Raw genomic sequence first — 19,583 nt, forward strand, 5'->3', positions numbered from 1 at the left:
ACCTGGAGAAAAAAAATGTCTTTCTTTCTGAGCACATGATATCTAAAGCCATTTGGATGTCTTGAGAGTAACATTATTCTGTTATATCTCATTGGTTCAGGCCCAGGGTTTCCTTCCTTATTCCACTGGAGCTAATTAATGGACCTCTGTACAATCAGAGCAGCAAAAGAATTCTCCAAGCCACTGCAGGCTCTGCTATTATAAGTAGCCCATATTAGTATTTTATGATAGAATTTTTAGTCATTTTTAATAGCCAGGACACCTCTATCAAGTAGACTTATCTCATGAGGCAGAAATGATTCTTGCCTGGTGTGATGAAAGACTAACCTTGAGTTCCTGTTCCCATTCCAACTGTTCTTAACTGTTCTTCATTCAGCAGTTAGAATTTGCAGGATTCTACAAAAATGCATGCACCCTCTACCTTTAATTCCATCCCTCTAGATTTCCCAGGGGTATTTGCTTCCTTTGCCTTTCATCATGATATTTGTCCAGCTCCTATACTCTTTAAACATAAAACAACATAAAAAGAGTATAATTGGGGACCTAAGGTCTGAAACTCCTATAAAGTTTTCTGAGAAGTTGTCATCCCTAGTTGCCAATTCAGCAACTATTAGGGCAGGAAACTCTCAGGAGATTTAAATCTGTAGGTGGTATCTAATTACAAGTGGACATTTTTCTCCATTCCTATTAACCAGAGATAAACCAGAGAATCAACCCCATCTGTGAGGGTAGCATGAATATTGAGATTGTTTTTTGTTTGTTAGTTTAGTAATGGGAATTGAATTTTCCCTTGAACCAATTTCTGTTGATTGGTTAGTGATGCACATTACATAGCACACATGATTAGGTAGGATGAAGAATGTAGTTGTCATGAAAACTGGTTCTCACTTCAAAATTAGTAAGTCCATGTAGGAAGCAGCATCTTACTGCTGGATAAGATGTAGCTGGCATCCTGTCCTTGAAGAGCTCATGATTTAATGGGGGTGAAGCATTACCATGTCATGATCACATTTACATTTCACACTGACTGCGCCATCTATGGCAGTCAGTCTAGGTGCGAGATGATAGTAGCTTGGTCTGGGGGAGGGGAGGTGCTACTGGAGGGGGTAGAGAAGCATACATATTTGAACACTATTTAAAAGAGGATGAATTGGGACGCCCAAGTGGCTCAGCGATTGAGCATCTGCCTTCGGCTCAGGGAATAATCCCAGGGTCCAGGGATTGAGTCCTGCATCGGGCTCCTGCAGGGAGCCTGCTTCTGTCTCTGCCTATGTTTCTGTGTGTCTCTCATGAATAAATAAATAAAATCTTAAAAACAAATAAAGGAGGATGAGTTGCAAGGGAGGGAAAGGAGGAGCAGGTGGAAAATCAGAAGAGTATTTTGAACAGAAATCCAGAGAAAAGTACTCCAGGAGTTAACCAGAGGGAGGAATCCTACTGAAGGGGGGATTTGAGTGAGGACGGAGAGATGGATTTAGTGACCGTGGATAAAGGGAAAGGAGAAGATAAAGGGACAGTGTGTTCTTATATAGAGGAACGTTTGGGGGTCTTTGACTTAAAAAACATACATCTGTGACTCTTGTACTCAGAAGTTGTAATGTTATGTACACATGGGATGATTCCACATACAAGTCTCAGAGTTGATGACTGAGGCAATGACAGTTATGACATTCACTATCACAAAAAGAAGAGGATGGTCGGAGAACTTGAAAAATTGACCAAGGCTAGTGGGTTCTTTTCCATTAAAGCGAAATAAAACTGCTATACTTGCTGAGCTGCTTATAGTGCCACCAAGTGAAGCAACTACTAGTTCTTTGTCTTTGCTTCTCCTTTGCATTCCAGGAGCCTGACACCCAGCTGAAGAAATAGTCTGTAATACGACATGCTAATTTCACTCCACTGCATATTCATTTATCACAATTTCAGAATTAAAAAAATTTATTCCAATAGAAAGCATGAAAATGTACATCTCAATATGTATTTGAAGATCTCCAGAAAACTTTAAAAATATCTGTTTCTACCAGTTGCATAAAAGTTCTCTGATATTTGGTACTTAAAATCTATTTTTAATCTATTAGCCATTAAGTCAGCAAATAGTTTCTTTGATATGTGTCTAGGCCTGGTGCTTAAAGTTTACATTCCTTTGCCATTAGTGTCTGTGGTTGATTATCCCAGTGACTTAAAACCCAATTCCAACCCAAATAGTAGAAGAGAAGTCAATAAATTATGGAAAGAGATATAATTTCTTTGGGAAGAATTTACAAATGCTTAGAATAGTCTAAACAAAGAATAGAGCACTTCTATCCTTCACCTTCCACACTTGGTGAGGGTCAAGCAGAGATGGAGCAGCCATGGCTGCAATCAGAGACACAATATACAATCAGATGGAATAGCTAACAGTGAATTAGTGAACATCTCAGTTTTCTCCTGACTCTGTAATGCTGTAATTCCATTATCTTGTTGGAGATCCGGAGGGATAGCTGTCTCAAATAATTTGCCATTATGACATATTATATTAACCACCTCACAAATGGATGTCTTAAGAACTTACTCAACTTAATCTATTTTTTTTTTTGAGAGAGAGAGAGAGAGAGAGAGAGAGAGAGAGAGAGAGAGACCACAAGAGGTGAGGGAGAGAATTTTTTTTTTAAGATTTATTTATTTATTTTGGAGAGAGAGTGCGAGTGGGGTGGGGGGCAGAGAGAGGGAGAGAAGCAGACTCCCTGCTAAGTGTGGAACCCCATACCAGGCTCTATCTCAGGATCCTGAGATCATGACCTGAGCCGAAATCAAGAGTCAGATGCTTAACCACCTGAGCCACCCAGGCACCCCAACAACTTCTATTGAAAAACAATTAACAACCTTTAAAAAAAGTACTTTCTCTAGAAAAACATGTTGGACCCTGGGAGCTCATGATTGCTGCTAATGTAATCTTGGTTTATCTTTGGTCCCAAATTCAAAAATTCCTTTATATCTTTTTTTTTTTTTTTTTCAAATTTCTGAAGCATTGTTCTCTCTACTCCAGGCAGGAGACAACTGAATTCTAAGAGTGCTGTGTGAACACAGCAGGTGTCAGAAATCCACTTTAAATCTCTGTTCAGAAGCTTTGATTCAATTTGGTTTCACTGCTCAATGCAAAGAGGCCTCTTTGGATGTGTTTTTAGATAGATTATTGTGCAGTGGCAGCTTGAAAATGTCCCAGGGTAAATTGCAGCAATTTCTAGGAAGTTGTTAAAGAAAGCTCTTGGATATAATTATATCTAAATAAGGCCCAGCTTGACAGCTGATGAAAGGATGTGGTGTGGTCAATGTTTCTGGTTCACTGTGATTTAATTGAAGAACAGGCGGTCCTAAAATGGTTTACATACTTTCCTGGTAGGGACGTCTACCATTTGTATGTTCTTTTCTCTCTGTGCAGATCCCCCTAGAGCTAAGATGTGAAGGAGCATCATCCTGCATAGATTTACCTCCAGATCTTGGAGAGCTGGATGGAAAAAGGACAGAAATGGACAACTCCATCAGGGGTTACCTAGGGCTCACAAAGAGAAAAACAGCTATGGAGTGGCTCAGATGATGTCAAACTGGGCTAAAGGGCCATGCATAGTCCCAGAGGAATTCAGCTTTCTTGCATTTCACTCATTTGTTTGTTTAAAAACATTTATTGTAAACAACCCAGGTTAGACTCTTTTAGGTGCTGGCATTGTAAAGAAGAGGAATAGTCTTTTGTGCCATGAAGTCACACTAAAGTCCGTTCATAAAACAAGGGCCAGTTCAAAGAAATCCTTTTGGAGAGTAGTCAGAAATATATTATATGTAGGTTATGGTCAAGTAGAATCCCACATCCACATTTACAATTGCTTGAAATAAATTAAAGCAACATACCATGATTAAATCAGGCCCTGGAGGGAGAAAGGCAGACAAAAGTTGTGATGTTTTCTACCTTTCAAAGGAAAACTAACTCTTTATATATGAGTAGCAAATTCCTGGTTAAATTACAGTTCATCATAAAAATCAGTGAATCTACCTAATGAGTGTTTTAAGGGGCGGGTCTTACCCTGAAGCATTTGAAAATGTTAAGGAAGATTGGACATTTACAAAGTACGAAATGTAGAGTACTTATATAACTTTGAGGGTCGCACGGAACATGAATGAAGATTTATATTCTTAGTATCCTTAAGATATCTTGCAAACATTCGCAGTCCCCATTTGCTTTGTCATCCCATAGCCTATAGATGGCTACGTAACTCAGTCTTGGCTCCCTGCCTGTATCATCAAACTGTCATTATGCTAAAATTCAGTATCTACTAACTACTAAGAGCTGTGACTCTGGCCTCTGCTATATTATCTAGGATTACATTAAAAAAATGCTTGTGGAAGTTGAAGCATCAGACTATTAACTAATTGTCTATTAATAAAAATAATAGTCTATTAATAAAAATAAACAATAGGGACACCTCGGTGGCTCAGCAGTTGAGCATCTGACTTTGGCTCAGGGAGTGATCTCGGGGTCCTGGGATCGAGTCCTGCATCGCATTGGGCTCCCTGCAAGGGGCCTGAGTCTCCTTCTGCCTATGTCTCTGCCTCTCTCTCTCTGTCTCATGAATAAATAAAATCTTTAAAAGAATACAACAATATATTTTACACTATTTACTAGGGATGTGCTGTCTTACATGTATTTTCTCATTCAGTGCTCACATATTCCTATTATCAGTTCCATTTTCAGGTCAGAGAATGTTTTTGCCAAGGTAACTTTAGGGTTCTCAATGTCAAACACATATTAATTGACAGCGTTCAGATTGGAACTAAGATTTTTCTGAGTTTCCTTCTTGCGTTGCACACTGTGTTATAGTGTCCTAAAATTAAAGGATATTATTCCCATATGATTTGTGTTTCCTTTTTCTTTTTTCTTTTTTTTTATGATAGTCACACAGGGAGAGAGAGAGAGAGGCAGAGACACAGGCAGAGGGAGAAGCAGGCTCCATGCACCGGGAGCCTGACGTGGGATTCGATCCTCAGTCTCCAGGATCGCGCCCTGGGCCAAAGGCAGGCGCCAAACTGCTGTGCCACCCAGGGATCCCATGATTTGTGTTTTCAATAAGAATGAAGTCTGTGGTGTTGCCGGCCTTGAAGTAACCCTGGGGAACAAAAGCCCTCAGCTCATTCTCTTCATGCATAAAGGGTATCCATGTGAGAAGGTTGGAATGAGGAGATTCTGTTATGAGGATTGTGTAGTAAGGAAGGTGTAAGTTGAATAGCATTGAGTGTTCTGGGAGTTGTCTGGATGGTGCTCCACCTCCGTCCTCCCCCACCAGTGCCTCAGGGTAACAGGTGTGTATAATGTGGCTATGGGAAGGCATGGTCTGGAGCCAAAATGCATGAATTTAATGAGATTCTTTTATGGCAGTTCTTGAGGGAGTTGTCATGGGGACCTTTAGGAGTTATGTTCAGAGTCATGAACTTCCTACATGTGCAGAAAACTCAATCTTGACATTTCAGAGGAAATTTGTGATAAGGTAATAGGTAGAGGTCACTGTCCTGATTTCAGGGGGAATTCAAAGATTGCTGAGTCCATTTTCAGAACCTTGAGTGTTTCGACAGAAGTCTGATTTAAAACCCCTACCACAGAGCCTACGTCAGTATAGGAATAGTTTGTGGTAGATGTTGGCATGGAGGCAAATTCATTTTTATCCAGGAGTTCATCTCTTCTATGCTCTACTAACTTTCTTGGGAAAATTTAATTTTAGAAAGCTAATGGCACTGCTATTCCCCAGACTCCAAGGAACAGCTTTGTCATCGTCCACCTCCACTCAGCCATTAATGGGAGATTAATATATTTTGACATAAAGGGACACAATTGAATTGCTTGGCTTTCACTTAATGTCTGTGTATTTTATCTTCCCCATGTTCTAGTTGTCTGTTTTCATGTTATTGGTTGGCCTGTAAAATACCTGTGGGAGAAGATCCAGGTGAATGATGGCCCTATCCAGGCTAGACCATTTCCCCTCAGAGAAAGCCCAGCTGCTTGTCAGAAGTGCCTAGGCGGGCCCAGCACACCCCTGAACTTCTTCCACTACCTGGCAGCAGCAGATGCTATTGTTTATTAGCAAAATCTTATGTAGGGGAGTAGTTGTCAGAATAATGATTAAACTGATAATAGCTAGTATCTACTGAGCACTTACAATGAGCCAGGCATCATTTGGTATTGACTCATTTAATCCTCATAGTATCTTTGTCCATAAAGGGTATTCATGTGAGAATGTTGGAATGAGGAGAGTCTGTTATGAGGATTGAAAGAAACCTGTGTAGTGGATCTTGTTATCTCTACATTACCGGTGAGGAATCTGAAAACACAGGGTTTCCTGATTCTGGTAATTGCAACACCTGTACTTCACATCTAGGCGACCTGACTCAGAGCCTGAGCTCTTACACTTTGCTGAGCTGCCTACTTTAGTCCAGAATCCAAAATAATTCAAAGGAGACTTCCACGATGGACCCCATGATTGCCCTAAAATTAGCTGATGGTCCCCAACATTTGATAGCAGGCCAAACACCAAGTACCTCAGACAGAAGGATGTTTAAGCAAGCAAGCCGTGGCTGGTGGGAACGTGGGATGCCTTGTAGGTCGTTTGGAACAGATGGGTGCGACAGCAAGGGAGTGAGTGTCTAAGAAGGTGGGATGGGGGAGAGTAACAGGCAGTTCCAGAGACTCCATTTTATTGTCTCCTGCCTAGCTGATCACTCTGGAGAGGAAGTGAGGTAATATATAAATTCATTTGGATCTGGAAAGTTCCATTCAAATGACAGCTCCTATTGTATGTCCATGGTGTGCCACCTGTCAGGTCAGGAAGATTGGTGGAGACTGTGGCTCAGGAGGCAACACTGTGTGGCTGAAATTGGTGGGCAAAGATATAAAGCTGGGAGACAGAAGCATGTGGGCAGGGAGTGGGCATGGCTGAACCATGAGAAAGGCAGGACACACTGGTTGGCTAGTGGGGAGCGCCTGGGGGAAAGGTGTACAGTGACTGGTCTATAGTCATTCTCTGAATCCTCTTTTCTACTCTACAGCTACTGCTGGACCCAGTCTTATTCCTGATACCTCTAGCCTGCTAGAGGATCCTAGAGGTTGCTGTCATTAATTCTACAGTAATCTCAAAATTTGTTGAATTAGAGCTCTTTCAACTTCTGTCCTCCCCAGAGGGTCTGGTGGGCCACCACATTCTCTGCTTATCACTTCCCTCTTACCTAATGTACTTGTGGGGAAATATTTCCTAATTACAATCTTTTCAGGTCACTAGGGTAAACTTGAAAATGAAAATATCAGACCCCTCTTAATTTGAGGAATGAGCATTTGGTATAAATACTGTATGATCACTCTGATAATTGCTTAAATTCTTTCCTATCATTTCCTATCTACTCACATCTAATATCTAACATTCTTTACTGTAATTCTTATTTTTACTCTGGTTCTGAGTTAACATTTATTTATACATTGACATAATTTTAAAATCTTTTTCTAAAAACTATGATACTCAAAGTAAAATAATCCCTAAATCCCATCATGTAGAGATAACTGGTTGGGATAGCTCACTGAACATTCACTCCAGACATTTGTATACAAATACAAATGCTGATTCCACAGTTTACATGAAGGGGATTATTCCAGATATAATTTTCCATGACTTTTTTTCACTTCAGTGTTATGGTAAGACTTTCCTTTAAACAAATGTAGATCTAGACACTCATTTGTAAATCCCCAGTGTTCTCTTGTTTCAATATACCACAGTTTACATAATTTTCCCCCAGTTGATTGCTTATTGATAACAGTCTGAACACCACATAGAGATTATTTGACTGTGTTAATTCAGGCTCTCTGGTTTTGCTGTCAAATCCACAGGATTCTTGGCATCACATAATAAAGCAAGCATGAAACTGATGAGTGAATAGTCCAAGACTCTGCTCCCAGCTCTTCCACTTAGTAGCTATGTGACCATAAAATCACTTTACCCTTCTGAACCTTCGCTTCCCTGTCTGTAAATGATGGTAAGGTTATATATGATATTTAAGGTGTGTTCTACTAATTCAAAACATGCCATTAAATTCTATTGCCCATCTCAATTTACCAGTTTTATTTGTCAATGCCTATTCCATAATCAGCACAATGCCCAGTACAAAGTGGACACCCAACAGAAACACTTTGAATGAACTAGTCTATTGATTTGTCTTCTCAAAACTTTCTCTCAGAATTATCCATCTTGTCATTTCCTATTAGCTTTGTTTTAAACCCAGTGAACCTCAGACATTTTTATTTGTCCACCATTTATCTTTAGGATTTATGCTCTTGTATCTAACTATCTTTGTGTGGGGGGAGGAGGAGGAGAACTACATATGGGTGTGCACATATGAATCCATAGTTGGATCTATATATTGTTTTGGGGGTATTAGAGTGGGAATCTATATGGAGGGAGTTAATTATACTTTCCCTAAGATAAGGTGATAGGCAAGAGAATGAGATTGAATTATTTTTTCCCTTCTTCCAGAATTGCAGTGAAATTCCATGTATGTATGTGTTTGAGGTGGGGGTCATGGTATCCTGACAATATTTTATCACTCCCTCCTTCCATCTATCTTTTTCTTCTTCCTTCTTACTATTTCTTCTCTTTCTTTCTCTTTTTCCTCTTTCAGTCTTTCCCTTCTTTACTGAAATGAAGAATAATGCTATTCTTTCTACTTTGGTCAATAGTGATTTTTATTCCATAATACAAGAAAGGAGAAGCGATCTTCTATTTGCTAAAATTATCTGAACCAATGAAATCTAAGTATAAACTAATACTGAAGGACAGATGGGGATTGTGTTGTATTAATATATTGAAGAAATGCATTGATCCATAATGGTGATGATGAAAATTAAATTGTTACACTCAACTAATGCCAATGATTAAACTGCTTTGAAAAATACTATGTAAAACCCAAGGGCATTCTATAAGTGAACAGGATGATTTGGAAACCTTCGTACTACCCTCTTTTAATTGTTTAACATTTATCCTGAACCAATTTGGATTGAGTTCTTTGAAAATGAATTACAACTTCATTCCCTTTCTAAAGAAAGTACATTATACAAATTTTAAAATTTTTCTTCATTTTGGGGTACTCAAAAATCACCATCACAGGCAGAATGTATTGTCCTAAACTTTGAGAGGTTCCTTCAGACTGTTGGGGTACGTAGAGCTGTTTTGATCTCGATCATATGCTTTCTTAATTCTTGGTCTGCTTTTTAGAGGTTTTTTGTTTTTGTTTTTGTTTGTTTTTTTGGCTCTTTTGAGGGTCTAACTGTTATATTTGGCTAACAAGGGCATATTTTCCTAGAGGAGTTTTTTACAGCTCTGTGCCATGTCTCACAATTTCAGATTAGCTATGTATAATTTATTGCAGAACTAAGCACGTGAGCTTATTGGAATTTTTAATAAGTTAATAGTAAACAGGACAGGAGAGGCTTCCAGAAGCTTTTTCTGCTTATTTCCATGTTCTTACCTAAATTCCAGAAACTTGAGGTTTCTGGAGATGTATTCTCCAGATAATGGTCAAATTGTGGTAAAGAACCTCCAATTCTGGTTTGAATGAGAACTTATTCTCCCAAGCATGAAGAAACATTATTGGCTTTAGTTCTCCCAAGTGTATGTGACTCTCAATTCCACGCTCTCATTTGTTTTGCAGTCCCCAATCTGTCCCAGACCGCCTGAGGATCCGGGTGAACAAAATCAGTTTACAAGACTATGAAGGATTCCACTATGACAAAGAGAAACTTCGGGAAGCTTGTAAGTTGGAAGGGCCTAAAGTTGATCTCATGTGATCAGTCTATCTTCAGCTTCTTGACCCTCCTTGGTTTGATGAATAGATTCATCTTGTGTCTGAAAACAATGGTTAGGGAAATGAAAGGAAGCACAGTAATGTGTGAACCCCAAGTGGTGATTTATGGGCTGAAGAAAATGGAACTGAACAAAGGAAAGTAGCAAGATAAAATTATTGTGCTGGAGATGCCAAGTTAGGATTTGTTGGTTTATTAAACACTTTAGGCTCAGGCTCACCTAAAATGAGGAAGCAGAAAGTTGGCAAGTGTCATATGGTATCACAATGTCTAGAAATGTCTGCATTACCAAATACTATCCTTGTTCTTCATGCAGGTGTGCCAGTTATCTGCAAAGACATGTCCAATGCTTCTAGCTATTATGTGATTGCATAAATGTCAGAGGCCCACAGAATACTCAGTGTCATGATAAAGTGACTCATGGATGATGAGATGCCATTGTTCTGAAATCTTAAGTTGACTCAAAGAATGAATACTTCTTAATGTTCATATTTTCCACATGCTTCTTTAAATGCGTAGCTAGGTTTTAGTTCATCTTGTCTATCATTCAGTATTTATTGGGCACTTTTTACATTCCACTTACTATTTTGGCTCCCTGTCTGTACTGTGATATATGAGGTAACCAAGTAAAGTAGGCCAGAAGATGTGAAGACCACAGGTGTGTTAGATATTAGGGTTCTGGGCTCTGTTATAACTACGGAGGCCAATAGTGAAATGCAGTAAAGTCAGAGAAGATCAGGACCAGTATCCCAGGGCATAGGCAGGGATCCAAAAAAGAACAAAAAGAATTTGACATAGAACCAGAGGTTTATAAACTTAAAATAGAAGACACAAATAGCTCAAACTGGCAGGAAGAACATAGGGGACACATTCCTGGGATAATGACTTCCAAGTTGTAATTCTGAACCTGAGATCCGGAGTGGGATTTCGTGAATGGAAATCCTGAAGTTCCGGGTCAGTCTGGGGGGTCAGTGAGGGACTTTCCACTCTGGAGGTGGCAGTGAACAAGGGTCTATTTCACTGGTAGCCCAACCACTGAACGTCCCAGCAAATTCTGTGAAATTCCTCCTCTCTGAATTCTCTCTGCCACTTCAGTTGCCTCAGCCCTTCTGGTTCTTTTCCTTAAACATCAATACCTTCTAGCTTTTCCCCAGCCTTCTCCCTCTCTGTTCTTCACTCTCATTTCCTCTCCTTGGAAAGTTTGAAGCCAAGAAGAAGTACTTCCCTGACCCTCTGTATTTCTCCCTTCTATGAATGACAGATTATATATTTAATACAAATGAAATTATAAGTGACAGACTAGCACAAAATCTAATTTAACTCATAATGTGATGGACATACATGTTTGTATTGGGAGGTGTAGCTAGCTACTGTGTAACTTAAATGGACTTGTAAAGGCTACTGATTCTAAAGAAGAGTGTCTATGTCCTTTCTCATTCCAAACTTATGGACAAAAAGCTTATAATTTTTGAAAACTAAAAAAAGAAAGAATGGAACTCAAGTCAGTAATATTTTTCAGCTTACCATAGACTCTAAACAAAGTTGGTTGGGAGTAGGGAAGCATTTGAAATTTGGGGCTGAAATGGGATTTGAGGCTTATCTGTGGATTTCAATGATCTGTTCTATCTCTTCTGTGACATTATCTGTCCACCATTGACAGAGGTAATTGTGATTTGAGTTTTTACAAGAAGATGACATTTCCTGGCAGGTGCTTTACTCATCATATCTTCTGTGATACAACTTCTCTGTAAGGAAACTTCTTATATCAAATTGGGGGAGATGACTTGGTATAAATCTAAATCCAATAAATTCAACAGTGTCTATGGGTCTCAGGACAAACACTCAAAGAGGGAATCAAGAAGTTAACTTGCTCTAAAGATTTGAGTCTGAAGGAAACAATATATTAATTAGAAGTGAAGATGGCCAACTCAGACATTCCACATTGAATATGTAGTTGTGATGCACCTAAACTGGTTGCTCAGGGAAGTTTGTCCTTCAGGGTTATATATTTGATTATTACCCTCACTCTCTTGCCTAATTCCAACTTGCAACCAACTACAGATTCACAGGAAGACTAGCAGAGCTCAAACTGAGTATAAAGATGAAAACCAGTTCAAGTCCATTTGTGATATACAATGCCAAAATAGATCTGTTATTTCGGAAGCATCAATTAAATAAAATGCATAGAACACATATAGATAAAAGGGATTTGAGGACTGCACTCTGACCTGCATCACAAAGGGAGTGAATCCTCTTCGGCCATCTATTTATTGTCAACATACAAACCCTGAACTAGAGCAGTACTGCATTATTGGGTTTAAAAATTAGTACCCCCCCAAAAAAATTAGTTCCCTTTCTTGATGATACACCAAGTGATTCATCCAGGCAGCATGTGGTTGTTTGCCATCACTGTTTAATGGATCTTGCTCATGTGTCTGGATCATTGTATTCGATTACAAGCTCGAATATTTGTTGTCTAACAAAGCCCCACTTCCGTCTATAAGGCAGGACTCCTTGGTAATTAGAGGATGGCAGCTCTTTTAATTACCTTGCTTATTTTAGCGTAGATAAAGATGACTACACTATTTCAAAGACTTACCATCCCTCTTCCATTTAGCTCCGACTAGCCTGGGGGCAATCCCCCTGAAATAATAGCTTAAAGAGGGTTAATATATACCAGTCCCTTCCCTGGCTCTTGCCAGTAAATTTCAGACTTACTTAAAATAATTAGAATCTCATTCCTGGATTTATGAATTATTAACCCTCAAGATAATGGTTATGATGTCCAAGAGGAAAGTCTATTCAGCTTAAAAGGCAGAACATAAAGAGAAACATTTTTAAAAATCCTTAAAGTAAATCCATAATGATCGCAGAAACTCACTCCCATAATCTGAATGAAGTAGATAAATGAGTCCTTAAAAAAGCATGTAATCATGTAGTCTAGACAGAGGGTGGTTAGTTATTGAAAATCTCTTATAGTTCTAACTCCAAAGGAGTTTTGTTGATGCAACGTGTATTTTTATATCTAGAATAACTTGATCCTGGCCAAGATTGAACTCTACCCTGTGTAAACTGGCTAAACTTGACTTCTGGCATTAGCTTACTCTGTGCTTTTGAATTGCCCTGATAATTCATACAGGTGTAGGCCCTAAAATACAAGCAAAAACCAGTTTGAAACTAATTGAAAATAGGGGTAGCCTCTAAAGGTAGGAGAGGACTAACATTTGTTGTTTATCAAGTATAGTGTTCAACTATCCTTTTACACTTTCTCAGTGTAATGGGAATTCTATGGATGTTTATAAGCCTGTATAATGTATAGTATATAACATCTCACTACATTATTCTCTGGCAAAGATTAATGATATTAGGATTCTTTAGACAGTTGCTTTAATGGAATTCCCTTGTCTTTCATTTACTACTGTGGTGGAAGAGTCAGACATGTTTGTGTATGAATCACAGTTGGAACCTTGACCAAATAAATAATCTCTCTGATGATCCTATCTCTCAGCTCTAAAATGAGAATATAATTGCAGCCTCATAGAATTACAGGGTGCAATGTAATCTTGTAGATGAAACCACTGGTACAATGTCTGGCACACAAGCATTCTCTCCAAGAGTGATGGCTCTGATTGTTGCGGTTGCTGTTGCTCGAGACATACTACAGGCACACTGGCTGCTCTTTCATCTGCAGGTCCAAAAGCCAGCTGACCTCTCTCACCTGTGGCTTTCACTTTAAAGTACACATGCTACCACCTTCCAACTCCCTTTCTCACTTTCAAAAACAGTGTTGAAAACACTGATAAATATCACAGAAAGATTATGGGAAGAGAACATAATCACTCAATTCACATTTATTGTGTCTGCCAGGACAAGACACTGCTCTGATGGCAGGATATTTAAACCTGTGAGACATGTAAATACTGAGTGCCCATATTTGGTGATCTGGCTAGATATCTATCTGCACACTTCTTGAGTCCTAAGACAGCCTCATACGTGCATCATCTGGTATTTGGGACTGATTTTTTTTTTTTAAACTTATTTTGGGAGTGCCTGGGTGGCTCAGCCACTTAAGCATCTGGCTCTTGGTTTTGGCTCAGGTCATGATCTCTGGGTCTCTAGAGCGTCATGTTAGGGCTCCACGTTCAGAAGAGAGTCTGCTTCTCTGTCTCCTTATGCCCTTCCCCCACTCATGTGCGCGCGCGTGCTCTCTCTCTCTCTCTCTTTCTTTCTCTGTTTCCCTCTTTCTCTATCTCTCATATAAATAAATAAATCAAGGGGTGCCAGAATGGCTCAATCCTACTCCTGGTTTCAGCTCAGGTCATGATCCCAAGGTCATGGCATCAAGCTCCTCTGGGCCTCCATGCTCAGCACAGCCTCTGCTTCAGATTCTTTCTCCCTCCTCCTCTGCCTCCCCCCCCCCGCCCCCACCCCAGCTCATGGTCTCCCTCTTTCTCCATCTCTCAAATAAATGAATAAGTAAAATCTCTAAAAATCAAATAAATATTCTTTTAAAAACTTATTTTGGAGTAATTTTAGATTTTTATAAAAGTTCCAAAGATACTACTGGAAGTTCCTGTATACCTTTCACCCAGTTTTCCCAATTGCTGAACATTTTATATTACCATGCTACCTTTGTCAAATAAACTGATATTGCTTCATTACTATTAACTAAAATCTGGGGATCCCTGAGTGGCGCAGCGGTTTGGCGCCTGCCTTTGGCCCAGGGCGCGATCCTGGAGACCCGGGATCGAATCCCACGTCGGGCTCCCGGTGCATGGAGCCTGCTTCTCCCTCTGCCTGTGTCTCTGCCTCTCTCAATCTCTCTCTCTCTCTGTGACTATCATAAATAAAAAAAAAAAAAAAATTTAAAATCTGTACTTTCTATTCCACAATCCAATTCAGGACAAAATATGGTATTTGGTTGACATGTCTTCCCAGACTTGTCTGGTCTGTGGCAGTTTCTGAATCTTTCTTTTTCTTCTTCCATGACCCTGATGGTCCTGAGAAATAGTGGCCAGGTGTCCCGTAGAATACCTGCAATCTGGCTTTGTCTATTGTTTAGTTCATAATGAGAGTGAAGTGAGTTAAAGGTTCTTGGGAAAAAAATACTGCAGAGGTGTAGTTTCCTTTTAGTCTCATGATATCAGAGATTCCCTGACACCCATATGATATCCATGATGATGGTAACCTGATCACTTGGTTAAGGCTGTACTTGCTAGGTTTCTCTACTGTGAAGTTACTATTTTTTTCCTTTCGCAATGCTGGTTTGTTTGTCTGTTTGTTTGTTTTTGTGAATCACTACGTTTAGCCCATCTTCAGACTAGGGGGAGGTCTATCACAAGGGTTTTCATCGTTTCTAGTGTCCATATTTGACCTCAAGTGAATTTATTTTAATACATGTGGCATAGTGGAGCCATTCATTCAGATGCATCCATGCTTCCAAAAACTGTGTGTTTGTGACAATTATATACTATCCACCGCATTAGATGGTAGGCATTGGAAAATGAAATTGGGACATTTAACATGACAATATCATTTATGCAGTACACATTTATTGAGTGCTTACTGTTAGCAAACAGTGGTGGGGGTTAAAAAACAGAAATAGTACCTGATTCATTGGAGCATTTTTCTCATGTGAATTCCAGTAGGGCTATGGAAACACTAGGTACCTATATTCCTAGCAAACATCACTTAAGTGACTAAAGAAAGTGATGGAAATATAGAAGCAAGAATGAGAAAAACCAATCTAACTACTAATTACTTGTATGACCTTGGGCAATGCATTTATCCTCTTCAGGCTTCATTGGCCTTATCTGCTCTACACACAGTGGTTAAACTAGGCGTTTCCTAAGAACTACTGTATTATAGTAAATGTTTAGCCCTATAGAAATTACATAGGGTTTAACATTTTTCCTCCAGACATGTCTTCTTAGCGAAGTTTTTAAAGCACACACATCACTCATGAGTATGAACATTAGAAAATTCTGTAAGTGCATTTTGCTTCATGAATTTGCAACAAATACTGATATTTTTTTCTGTTGATAGCTTCATGTAAAATTTAGTCTTCTCCACTCCTTTAACAAGTTAACAATCAGGATGTTCAGTGGGGATTGAGCCCCCATTCGGTGGAGGTAAGTGTTCCATTTTGAAAGCTGTCTGAGGAATAAAATGATTCCAGTCTGTTCTCTGAAGGACACTGTATATCCCTTTGTGAATGTGTTTGTCTTTTCCTATTTTTCATGGGTTGACATTTACCCAGAGTTTTGTGCTTAGTTTCTTTTACTGTTCTTCTCTGTCTTTTGTCTATACTGTGTATTTATCTTTTTATTTAAAATGTAATACTAGGTTATGCCTGGATGGCTCAGCAGTTAAGCTCTGCTTTCAGCTCAGGGTGTAATCCTGAAGTTCAGGGATCAAGTCCCACACCGGGATCCCTGAGGGGAGCCTGCTTCTCCCTCTGCTTATGTCTCTGCCTCTGTGTGTGTGTGTGTCTCACAAATAAATAAATAAAATCGTTAAAAAAATTAAAAAAAATAATATGTACTAGTAAGTGAAAGTAATAGTTAACTCATAAGCATTACTGTGAGCAAGGAAATATCCTAACATTTCTATTCCTCTCATATAATTTAATTCTTCCAAAATCTTCTGAGGTTTTGGCCTGAGAAGCTTGGTAAATAGAGACAGGAGAGATGTAGGGGCCCCCCAGCGACCAAGAAGCAGCACACAGTGAACTAGGAAAAAAAAAAAAACTTGTTGATTGCAAGCCAAGAGAAGAAAAATGTTTTATGCGAGAACAGTGAGAACTATGCCAAATGCCCCAGAGTGGGAGAGGTGGAATAAGGATTGCATGCTAAGAACTGGTCATCAGATTTGGATTTGGGCCGAGGGTGATTATTCATCACCCTACAAGAGGTTGAAGAGTGAAAAAGTGAAGATGACTAGAATGGCTACATGCACACATGGGAGGGAAGGAAGTGAGTCTACATAGGTTGCTCTTTTTAGATGGTTAGCTACAAAAGGGAAGTGGGAATGGAATGGTGGCTGGGAGGGGACGTGGAGCCCAGGGAGGATTTTTTTCTGCTTTGTAAGATAGTACAGCTGTCTCTCTTGATGGAACCCATTTACTAGAGAGGGAGAACTCCTTTCAGGAGAGAGGACCAAATGCAGGGGTAATGCCTTGGAGTGGGTGGAGATAGGATCTAGTGCCCAGGGCACCAGTACAGAGTACAGAGCAGAAAAGCAGAGGAGTGTTGCAGAGGCAGGTGAGTTGGGGGTTTGGGTATTAGAGAGAAGCAGAAGTTCCATTCTGATGACTTTTATTTTCTCAGTGAGATAAAAAGCAAGCCTACCAGATAACAGTAGGGACAGGAGAGTATCAATGTTCAGGAAGAACAGAGCAAGTTGAAAAGAATCAATGTGAAGAGCAACACAGTGAGTGGCTCACACAGAATTGCTAAGCAGCACTTTCGATATAGATCGATTAATTCATTGGCTTTTCATAAGTGCATAGAGCCTGACCCGGTCTGTTCCTAGGGGTCTTAACTTATAAATGAGTGCACTGTCATTCTTTCCAGCCTCAAAAATTCAGATGCCAGGAGGGTATTAGGCTGGAAGATGGTGATCTTACTTTTAATATAAATGTCTAAATGATCTAATTCTTTTTATGACCCAAAGGCTTGCTTTGTTTATAAGAAAATATGTGCTTCCAGAGCTTTGGTGAATTAGATGCTGATGATGGTAGGTCTCAGAAAGGAAATAAGCCTCAGGCATTGATATTTGATCCTTCTTTCATTGTTGAAATGTAGGTTTGGGGAATGAGAACCATCTATTGTAGGTACATCCTCAAGTCTCTACCCAAAGGAATATTTTCCCCCTTTAGTTTATTCTGTGCACACACACAAAATCATGACCAATTCTTACTGCTTATACACCAACCTAGTTCACTTTGTTGATACCTTCCCAGGTTGACAACTCTAGGATATCAACTCAGATTGCAGTCAGGTTTCTCTTTAAAGGCTTCCTTCTAAGGGCCTTGTATAAAATTATGGCTTTTTTATTTATCATGTTAACATGTGGGTGCCACTGCAATCATGGCATTGTGTTTAACAGCTAGTGTCTACACACTGCTCACGGTTTACAGAGGGTGTTCATCTATGCCATATGCATGTGTTATCACAGGGACACTTAGAAACACTGCCTCACCCGGGGTCACATGGCTGTGATGGGATTTTAATAAGAACCAGCATCTCTCTCCTAAGCCAGTACACTTTCCTAATACACAGCTCTACTTCTTTGTAAAGACATAGCTGTGCACTTATAGAAATGTGTTTTTAAAAAGGATTTGGGATCATAGTTTTTGTAAGTGGTTGGGTTTACTCAGAAATAGAATCTGAGGCTTTTGAGTTTTAGATGTAGGAGGTTTGTTGGGGACTCTCCAAGAGGGAACAGCATTTGTGAAGAGGGAGGAAAGTACCATCAGGATAGGGCAGAGGAAGATGTTGAGCTGTAAGACAATTGCAACAGAGGCCTCCCACAGGGATATTTGCATCTGAGATGGCCATGTAGGGTTGTCCCAGTTGAAACAAGGATTGTCCCACTCAAGCCAGGCTGTCCGCTGAGAGGAAGCAAACCCTGAGTAGAGTATTTTCCTTCCTGGAGAGGGATTCAGTTGTGAGTTATCAGTAGAGCCACCACTTGAGAGCTGAAAGAATGAGTGCTTCTTTGTGTCACCTCATCTGGGTGGGGCACTTCAGCTCTGAAAGCATCTTCTTGTTTACAGTAACAGAGCACCTGATTTTTAAAATAAGACTGGGAAAGATCCACCCCCAAAATCCTTGAGTGCATTTAATCACTTTAAAAATATATATATTTTCTTTATTTTCAATTTGTCAACATACAATATAACACCGGGTGCTCATAACACCCGGTGCTCATTCCATTAAGTGCCCTCCTTAGTTATTCACTTCTTCATTAGCAATTCTTTATTGAGTAACTACCATGTACCAAGCACTGTTCTAGGTGCTAGGGATTAGAGTCAAATTTTAATTTGTATTTTTTAACCTGAGTCTCCTACTATTCCAAATTCAGGGAATTGGAATATAAGTTATCTTCTTTAGATGTGTCAGAATTAGCTAAAAGAAACTCAAAATGTTAATGATGACCTTTTCTTGAGAGCTCTTTTTGACGTGAACTATTATTAAGCCAAATATTCTTCACTTGGAATTTGAGTGATTAAAATTGGAAGCGTAAATATAAGGCAATCTAAATTTTAAGCTATTTCTAGCCTGACACTGTAGTTAGAGATAACTTCAGAGTTTGAGCTTCATCAAGATAGACATTTCATCTATGTATTCTTCCAACTTATTGGTAAAGATGTTGAACCAAATAGAACCCAGGACAGAAATGTATACTAATCTGAACATAATAACCTCTTTGCGGATTGACTCAGAATAACAATTTTGTGTGCTACTAACGTGGGTGAAAACTGTAGACTTTTCATAGTTCATACTTAATACTTCGTGGGTTTCCTGAATCACTGACCCATGAATCTCCTCTGGAGTCACTGATAAACAGAATCAGAGTCCCCTGGGTTGTCAGATTCTAAGGATATGTTTGCTGAAATCTGCCCAGTTTCACATCTTTATGTGGCAGCTGTCTACATATAATTTGTTTACTCTTTTTGCTTCCAGAAAGAGATTTAGGCCTCTTCAGAAGGTTTTGG

General features: G+C 39.4%; 1 protein-coding gene across 1 annotated transcript in view; it reads left to right on the plus strand.

Moving 5' to 3' along the window:
- The window catches only part of DGKI (diacylglycerol kinase iota), a 428,692-nt gene that overhangs the window by 291,212 nt on the left and 117,897 nt on the right, over positions 1–19,583 (plus strand). Inside the window, 1 exon segment of the mRNA XM_038559441.1 lies at positions 9,712–9,812. Within this exon segment, the coding sequence (XP_038415369.1) occupies positions 9,712–9,812 (101 nt within the window).

The sequence above is a fragment of the Canis lupus genome, chromosome 16, assembly GCF_011100685.1.
Source record: "Canis lupus familiaris isolate Mischka breed German Shepherd chromosome 16, alternate assembly UU_Cfam_GSD_1.0, whole genome shotgun sequence".
Taxonomy (NCBI): Eukaryota; Metazoa; Chordata; class Mammalia; order Carnivora; family Canidae; genus Canis; species Canis lupus.